Genomic DNA, 8,601 nt, shown 5'->3' with positions numbered 1-8,601 from the left:
GGTGGGGGGGGGAAGGGGTGGTATATATCTCGTCGTTTCCTCACTCACTCTGAGTTTTGAGTCTGGTCCTGTTCTTTCATCATCGCCTCTACCTCTACCTCATCTTTGATACCCTTACTTGCCTAGTCTTTTCCCAGACTTGAACTCAGCCGCCCTTTCGAAATAATCAAAAATGACCGACTACAAGTTTGAAGGATGGCTTGGCCTCGATGCCAGCTCGGCCGAGGGCAAGATGCAATGGGGCGAGTTTGAGCCCAAGCCTTGGGAGGAGACCGACATCGATATCAAGATCTCTCACTGCGGTATCTGCGGCAGCGACCTTCACACTCTCCGCTCCGGATGGGTATGTTGTCCTCACCAAATCTTTCCGAGACTCCCGAGCCAGCACGGAATGCTAACGTGAAACACCAGGGCCCAACTCTCTACCCATGCTGCGTTGGTCACGAAATCGTCGGCAAGGTCGTCAGAGTCGGTTCTCAAGTCAAGCACCTCGCTCTGGGCGACCGCGTGGGTGTCGGTGCCCAGTCCGACTCTTGCTGCAGCCGCATGGGCAAGCCTTGCGAGGCCTGCGAGTCTGGCCAGGAGAACTACTGCCCCAACAAGCACGTCGGTACCTACAACGGCGTCTACCTCAACGGCGGCAAGTCCTACGGCGGTTACGCCACCTACAACCGCGTTCCCGCCCGCTTCGCCGTCAAGATTCCCGAGGGCATCTCCAGCGCCGAGGCCGCTCCGATGTTGTGCGGTGGTGTGACCACCTACGCTCCCCTCAAGCACCACGGCGCCGGTCCCGGCAAGACAGTCGGTATCGTCGGTCTCGGTGGCCTCGGCCACTTTGGTGTCATGTGGGCCAAGGCTCTCGGTGCGGACAAGGTCGTTGTCATCTCTAGAACAAACGCCAAGAAAGAGGACGCCCTCAAGATGGGCGCTGACGAGTTCATCGCTACCGCCGAGGACCCCAGATGGGGCAAGACCCACGCCAACACCATCGATTTGATCGTCTGCACTGTCAGCCAGACCGACATGCCGGTACAGGACTACTTCAACCTGCTCAAGTTTGACGGTGTCTTTGTGCAGGTCGGTCTGCCCGATGACGGCTTCCCAACCTTCCAGCAGAAGCCCTTGATCTTCAAGCGCATCAAGATCACTGGCAGTTTGATCGGCAGCCCGGATGACATCAGGGAGATGTTCGACTTGGCCCTCGCCAAGGGTGTCAAGCCGTGGATTTCTACCATCCCCATGAAGGACGCCAACCAGGCTATTATCGATTTCGAGAAGGGAGCGCCGAGATACAGATTCGTCTTGGAGAACGAGCCGGAGGCCAAGGCTTCCCTTTGAGTGGTAGAAAATGGGTACAGACACAGAGATAAGACATAGACGGGGAGTGCGAGGTAGAGCGATCAGCATGAATTTAATGATACCATAACCATCATCAATCTAAATCCTTCTTTTCAGTCCTTCTTGCACCCACCTCCCTCAGTGAAGGCATTCCTGTTTGCGTTCTACCACGTCCACTTCATCTGCTCACCCTGCTCCTCCTGCTCCTTCATATCCTTCAACTGCCTCAACCTCTCCTGCTCCTTTTCATAAACAAGATCAGTCTTTCTCTTCCACGTGCGGGATCTCGTCCGCTCGAAATCCTTCTCCTCAGCTCCGCCAAGGTTGTCACCGTCGTGGTCGGGCAAGTCATCACACGACCGCAAGCTTCCAGAGCCCCGGTAGCCTGCTGGCCAGCAAGGGTGAAGTTCAGTGGGCTCGCCGCCAAAATCGGGCAGCTCGGGACTCTTAGACTTTTCAAACCCAAAGCCGGCCTGGGACTCGTCAGACTCAAAGTCAGGAAGCTCCGGGCCCTCCCAGTGGAAAGAGAGGGCGCCGTCAGTGCCAAAGTCAGGCTCCTCAGGGTCCGTTGACTTGCCAGACCCAAAGCCAGGGAGCTCGGGACCCGTTTCTGAAAGGTCAAGGGAGTTGATGTCGATCGGTCCCAACGGCTTGCGGTCAGCCCGGGCCAGCATCTTCCTGTCTCCGTCTTGCTCCAAAACCTCCCTCGGCACCACCGGCCGTCCCGTCTCCTTGGCCACGGCACCAACGACAGCCCTCCTCGGCAAGGTCACCCACCCCTTCCCTTCCTCATCCACCCAGAGATCCTCCCAATCGCGAAGCTGGCCCTCCTGACTACGACGAACCGACGCCTTCCCCGTAGGCTGAGCAGCCGCCCACTGCAAGTTCGCCTCCCCGTTCATGGTCTGGGCGACCGGGACGCCGGCGCACTGGGAGCAGATCTCGCTCGCGATGGAGAGGACATCGGGGGCTTTTGCCGCGCAGGCGGCGATGACGCAGGGGGCGGCGGCTTGCTGGATGGCGGCCCAGTTGTTGCACTGGCAGGTGAGGTCGGAGGCGGTTGGGCAGCCGTTGGAGGACGCGGCCGTGTCGATGCAGCTGATCTGGTTTTCGTGTTAGTGTCAAACCGAGGGTATAATAGAGGGAAAACATACGGCGCACTTGGGCATCTCAGCTGTTGCAGGGCACTCGGCGGCCAGCAAGCGCATGGAGGGGGAGGAGGAGTCGGCGAACTCCATCCTGTGAACCTGGGCCGAGGCCCGAGCCAGGAAGACGACAAGCGGGATGGTTGGGTGGAGATGCATTGTGGTGGTGGTGGTGGTAGTGGTGGTGGTGGTGGTGATGGTGATGTAGCAGTCTTGAACTGTCTTTGATGATGGTGATAGTAGATGATGGCGTGCTCAGGGGTCAACTTATACTGGTGGGTGATGTTTAAGCAGATACGTGGATGGGATGACAGTGACACTGCGACACCCGTGTTTGCTACCAACTGGCGTCAAGAATTTCCATGATTGCCATGCTGGTTGCACCCGTAGATGCATCGAGCCCGATTAGTAGAGGGAGTGTGTGCTGACCCTTACCCCTGAGCCCCTATTCCGGCTCGCACACGCCAGCGTTGCATTGTGATGATGTGGTTGCCGTGAGAGGTGAGACCGAAGGCAAACGCGATGACGATTTCCCAAACACCGAATCAGCCATTACACAGAACTGAAGTGGAAGGCAACTTCATCTGATCTCATCGATTAACTTGTCATCTCACAACCTCTGAAGCAGTGAATAGGCCTTCATGGTGTTCACATGTCAGCTACCTCCCTAGTAAATCGGTGTTAGAGTGGTTGGCCCAGCAACATCAACAGCTACCCCTCATTCCCCTCCATTTCCCCAAAAGCTGTGGTTGAACCCTAAACGCCGAAACAAGTCCTGACTCTCAGCTGCAGCCTCGCTGATTGATGGCCATAAGGGAGAGCAAAAAGAGAAAAGATGACAGCTGGATTGCATTCAGCCGCCAGAAAGAGTCACATTGAGGCCGGGGTAGCTCGGCCGAGGTCGGGGGTGGACGGAATCCTGCTCCGTGGCGGCACCGTTCGTGGGATGCTGCTCGGGTTTCCAGCACAACAATTGGTCAAAAACTTTTCTGCCCCACCTCCAACAGGTGATGTGACGGGGAACCACCCACCCACAAGCCACTTGAACCCCCCCCCATTTCGAAGGCGCATCGAACCACAGCTCACTACCCAAGAAACTCGGTAGACTCTAGAACTGCCAGACCGGCGAGGTAAAATCCACACCTTCCCAACCGTCATTTCTGTGTTGTTTCTCTCTCCTTCACCTCGACACTGACACCTCCTCAGAGAGACAGACGAGACGCAAGATGCTTTCCTCCCTCAGAGTGGTTTCGCGCCGGGCCGCCCTTGCTGGCCGCGCCCAGTTCACCCTCCGCGCTGCTTCTACGTGGGCCAATGTCCCTCAAGGTCCCCCAGTATGTTTTTGGTTGATCTGTCCAACCGTGTCAACGGCGTCAACGGCGTGGTTGCCTTTGCGCAACTGTCAGTAGCTAACGTTCTTCTGCAACAGGATGTATGTTTCCTGTCACCCTACTACCAGTCTTCCCGACGGTTCCTCGCGCGCGCATGAGGTAGTGTCCAGTGCCGTATGACGTTTTGCTAACCACCGGGACCCGTCAATGACTTTTCACAGGCCATTCTTGGTGTGTTTGTTCCTCCCGGTTGCCTTTGCGCAAGGCGTCACAGACCCAAGACCGAAAACTGACGTCTGTTGCTCGTCTCCAGGTATCACGGAAGCTTTCAAGGCCGACACTTTCGACAAGAAGATCAACCTCGGTTCGTTCCGTTCCCGTCCCCAAAAGCGAATATCCCGCGCGCGAGACTAACAACCCCCCCACAAGGTGTCGGCGCCTACCGCGATGACGCTGGAAAGCCCTATGTCCTGCCCTCTGTCCGTCAGGCTGAGGAGAAGGTGATTGCCTCGCGCCTCAACAAGGAGTACGCTGGCATCACCGGTGTCCCCGAGTTCACCAAGGCTGCTGCCGTTCTCGCCTATGGCAAGGACTCCCCGGCCCTCGACCGTGTCGCCATCACCCAGTCCATCTCCGGTACTGGCGCCCTCCGCATTGGCGGCGCTTTCCTCGCCAGGTTCTTCCCCGGCGCAAAGACCATCTACATTCCCCAGCCCTCATGGGCCAACCACGCCGCCGTCTTCAAGGATTCCGGCCTCGCCGTGGAGAAGTACGCCTACTACAACAAGGAGACCATCGGCCTCGACTTCGAGGGCATGATCGCCGACATCAACAAGGCCCCCAACGGCTCCATCTTCCTCTTCCACGCCTGCGCCCACAACCCCACCGGTGTCGACCCTACTCCCGAGCAGTGGAAGGAGATCGAGGCGGCCGTCAAGGCCAAGGGTCACTACTCCTTCTTCGACATGGCCTACCAGGGCTTTGCCTCGGGTGACATCCACAAGGATGCCTTTGCCGTCCGCCACTTTGTCGCCCAGGGTCACAACGTTGCTCTCTCCCAGTCGTTCGCCAAGAACATGGGTCTCTACGGCGAGCGCATCGGTGCCTTCTCCATCGTCTGCGAGAACGCCGAGGAGAAGAAGCGCGTCGACTCCCAGATCAAGATCCTCGTCCGCCCCATGTACTCCAACCCCCCCATCCACGGTGCCCGCATCGCCGCCGAGATCCTCAACACCCCCGCCCTCTACGACCAGTGGCTCGTCGAGGTCAAGGAGATGGCCGATCGCATCATCACCATGCGTGCCCTCCTCAAGGAGAACCTCGAGAAGCTCGGCAGCAAGCACGACTGGAGCCACATCACCAGCCAGATTGGCATGTTTGCCTACACTGGCCTGTCGCCCGAGCAGATGGATGCGCTGGCCAAGGAGCACAGCGTCTACGCCACCCGCGACGGCAGAATCTCGGTTGCTGGCATCACCACCGGCAACGTCGGGAGACTGGCCGAGGCCATCTTCAAGGTTACCGGTTGAACACCTGTAAAAATAATGTAATGAAGTAAAACATGAAAAATTTCCGGAGTACATTTTGGATGGTTGGGAGTTTGTTTTTTTGCGCGCGCGTGTGTGTGAAGGGAAGACAAAAGATGCCTTGTCATGTAGACAAAGATTTATCGTATCTATAGACGATGGATGGGATTGGGCTTGTACACAAAAAGAAGCATGGTTTGATTTGATTTGATTCTCCCTCTCAAGCAGTATCCAACCTCTCCAAATCCTTTCTGACCTCGTCCAACTGCCTCCCCATGTCAGCATACACCCTCGCCATTTCCCTCATTTTCCTCGTCTTTTCCCTTTCCGTGCTTGCGTCTTGGTGGTGATACTCCCCCAGCTCCCCCTCCAGCCCCTTGATTCTCTCTCCTAACCGCGACTTGGCATCCCTCAGATGTCGAGAGTAATTCCCCAACGCTGTGGCCACTTCTGGACTGTAAACCTCTTTTTTGAGCGCCCGACCGACAGATTTGATCTCGAGCTCTTGCTTCTGCGCGACAAGGGCCCTTTCCGAGGCCGAGTATTCTAGCCATCGAGATATGGGACCGTGTTTGGCCTCGAGGGACCTGATCAGCTTGGAGAGGATGAGGATCTGCTGATCGAGGAGGCTGCTGACCGAGACGGCGAGGGAGAGGCGGGAGCGGAGGAGGGAGTATTTCTTGTGGTGGAGGGTTTCGAGCTGGGTGAGGGTGAAGGCTGGGAGGGAAAGGTTGAGAAGGGAGTGAAGGAGGGGAGGGGGTTTTGGTTGGGCCAGGGGGAGGGGTGGCGGGAGGGGACCGGATGGTTTCAGGGGTTGGGATTCGGAGCGGGAGCGGGTTGAGCGGTGGCGGAGGAGGGATGGTTTTTCTTGGGCTGGAGGGGGTGGTTGTTCTGTTGTTGGGTGGGCGGTGGAGATGGCGTTGATGAGGAGGTGATGTTTGGCTGTTTTGAGCCGGTGGGTGTCGAGTTCCTGGTTCGGGGGTCAGTACCTATGTGAACATGGTCGACAAAAAGAGGTGTAAGCGGCACCTTTCTCACCGCAGCTCGCTTTTTGGCCTTGGGGTCTTTTCGTGTGGAGGCATCGGGATTGAGGATGACTGTTGTGAGGGTGGTGTAAAGAGCTGCAAATTCGGGATTTTGCTGCAGAACCAGATCGTCAATAGGGGGTATCATTTTGGCTGTTTTTTTGTTTTGAAAAAGATGGGTTGAAAGAAGGTGTAAGTCGTCGATGAGTGAGAGTCGCGATGAGTGAGAGACAAGGGTCCCTGAGAGTGAGTGAGTGCTGAGAGTGGGTGGTCCAAGCTCCTGGACACCCAACCATGGGCAACCGGCACCGGCTGCCACAACCCATGCATTTCGGCTGCTCGAATTTTTGGAGCTCAACCTCGTCGTCGCCGTCGCCGTCGTCGCTGCTATCGTCAGTCGCCTGCGAGTTGTGCGCCCACTCCGTCAATTGCGCCTCGTGCACCAACCCGACCCCAGCCAATGCTACCGCGATAGTTTTTCCCTTTTTCACACCGCCAAATTGCCCCCTGTGGGCAGCACACCACATCACAATGTCAGCCCTCCTCCCAGCGAGAACCTGCCTCCGCGCGGCGACAACCACCACTACCACCACCGGCACATTCACCCTCCCCATCCGCTCCTTCTCCACCACCCTCTCCCAACTCTACAACCAAAACAGACCTTCCGGCGGCCCCATCCCCTCACCCACCGGCCAAGCCCCCCATATCCCCCCCTACCCTCTCGGACCCCGCCTCTACTACAAGCAGTCCAACACCGGCCTCTACGGCCACGCCACCATCCGCTACGGCAACAACGTCTCCGAGAAGAACGAGATCAAGACCCGCCGAACATGGCGCCCCAACGTCCACCGCAAGCGCCTCTTTTCCCTCTCCCTCCGCACCTGGGTCCAGACGAGGCTGACCACCCGGGTCCTCCGGACCATTGACAAGGTCGGCGGGCTGGATGAGTACCTCTTGGGGATCAAGCCCAACAGGATCAAGGAGCTGGGTCCGTGGGGCTGGAGGTTACGCTGGAGAATCATGCAGACCAGGGCTGTCAAGCAGAGGTTCGCCGCCGAGAGGAAACAGTTGGGGTTGGTGGACGGGGTGTTGGAGAAGCAGGTGAGGGAGGAGAACAAGAGGTACAAAATGGAGCAGAAGCAGATTCAGTTTTATACCAAGAAGAAGCTGGGTGTGACGGGATCGGAAGCGTCGACTGGGCAGCATGTGCTTCCGGATGGGAGGGTGGTGGATGAGGCGGGCAAGGAGGCGTATATCAAGGAGACGGATGCCATATTGGCGGAGACAGGTAGTGAGCAGATTCTCGAACTGGGCGAGGTCGAGGCGGCCAAGGATGAGGGCTTCATGAAGGAGAAACCTGCACCGAAGAAGGCCCCTAAGAAGGCGAAGGTGTAGAGGATGAGCAGATGCGAAGCAATGTAAATTTATGTGTATACATCTTACGTGTATTTCTGAACATGTCCGTCTCGATTTGGTTCATCTTGCTCAAGCTTTTCTTCAACATGCTCCAGCTGCCTTACGGCTTTACCCCTAGGAATATCGACATGATTTCTCTTGGCTGGAAGAGCAGGCCAAACAGAATGGCGAAGCTATGGTGAGCATAAAGACAAGAAAGCATTACCTGGAAACTGTCACTCGCTCTGCTCTCATCAGCTAATCAAATCAATACTCTGCTACCGAGTTCCCTTGCAGATTGTTTTTGACTCTCTACACTCATGTTGCGCATGGCATTGATATGTCCTGGCTTCGGCCACCAAGATAAACTAGTAGCTCCAGAATGAGATAATATCCCCGACGAAACCAAATTTCCCCAGGCGTTATTGTCGCGTGGTCTTAGAAAACAAAGAGATGGCAAGAAAGCTATTTTGAGAATTAAAGCTAGGGATCTTGGATGGTTGATTGGCTGACAGCTCCCGCCCCGGCAAAGTGGATCGCTGGTAGCCGCCGTTCCTGAGCAACGTCAACCAATCAATTGGCAAGCTCGTCCGTCTGGTCTTGACTCTTGGCACAACTCTGAGAGTGACGGCTCATAAAGGGATCTCTGCGAGGTCAACTTGATGAGTCACCTCAATGGTGTAAGTAAGTTGAGATGTTGAATGGAGAATCATCGGAAGAATCAGCTTTCAAGGTATTGAAGTACGATATGCTGGAAGGCAGAATAACGGGCAGCAAGTGAGGCGGGTGGCTGGCCTCAGGGCAGCAGGCAGGTGTGGCTTGGCATTCGATGTGCGGTTTG

At 56.6% G+C, this 8,601-nt stretch overlaps 5 protein-coding genes across 5 annotated transcripts; 3 read left to right on the top strand and 2 right to left on the bottom strand.

Annotated features, from left to right (window-relative positions):
* Positions 1-172: 172 nt before the first annotated feature.
* PODANS_3_11270 (uncharacterized protein) lies at positions 173-1,338 on the top strand (the record flags this gene model as incomplete). Its single annotated transcript, XM_001903465.1, has 2 exons — positions 173-343; positions 460-1,338. The coding sequence occupies 2 exons, from the start codon at positions 173-175 to the stop codon at positions 1,336-1,338; spliced, it is 1,050 nt and encodes a 349-aa protein (XP_001903500.1).
* A 164-nt stretch (positions 1,339-1,502) lies between these two features.
* Positions 1,503-2,642, bottom strand: PODANS_3_11280 (uncharacterized protein; the record flags this gene model as incomplete). The annotated part of the gene is made up of 2 exons (XM_001903464.1): positions 1,503-2,441; positions 2,493-2,642. 2 exons carry the CDS (start codon positions 2,640-2,642, stop codon positions 1,503-1,505), a joined length of 1,089 nt encoding a protein of 362 aa, XP_001903499.1.
* A 1,155-nt stretch (positions 2,643-3,797) lies between these two features.
* On the top strand, positions 3,798-5,343 carry PODANS_3_11290 (uncharacterized protein; the record flags this gene model as incomplete). The annotated part of the gene is made up of 3 exons (XM_001903463.1): positions 3,798-3,828; positions 4,128-4,178; positions 4,244-5,343. 3 exons carry the CDS (start codon positions 3,798-3,800, stop codon positions 5,341-5,343), a joined length of 1,182 nt encoding a protein of 393 aa, XP_001903498.1.
* A 217-nt stretch (positions 5,344-5,560) lies between these two features.
* On the bottom strand, positions 5,561-6,513 carry PODANS_3_11300 (uncharacterized protein; the record flags this gene model as incomplete). Its single annotated transcript, XM_001903462.1, has 2 exons — positions 5,561-6,310; positions 6,379-6,513. The coding sequence occupies 2 exons, from the start codon at positions 6,511-6,513 to the stop codon at positions 5,561-5,563; spliced, it is 885 nt and encodes a 294-aa protein (XP_001903497.1).
* A 146-nt stretch (positions 6,514-6,659) lies between these two features.
* On the top strand, positions 6,660-7,760 carry PODANS_3_11310 (uncharacterized protein; the record flags this gene model as incomplete). The annotated part of the gene is made up of 1 exon (XM_001903461.1): positions 6,660-7,760. The coding sequence occupies one exon, from the start codon at positions 6,660-6,662 to the stop codon at positions 7,758-7,760; it is 1,101 nt and encodes a 366-aa protein (XP_001903496.1).
* Positions 7,761-8,601: the final 841 nt, after the last annotated feature.

This window comes from Podospora anserina, chromosome 3, assembly GCF_000226545.1.
Source record: "Podospora anserina S mat+ genomic DNA chromosome 3, supercontig 3".
Lineage (NCBI taxonomy): Eukaryota > Fungi > Ascomycota > Sordariomycetes > Sordariales > Podosporaceae > Podospora > Podospora anserina.
The sequence above is the reverse complement of the archived record's forward strand: the minus strand, read 5'-3'. Positions and strand labels throughout refer to the sequence as shown.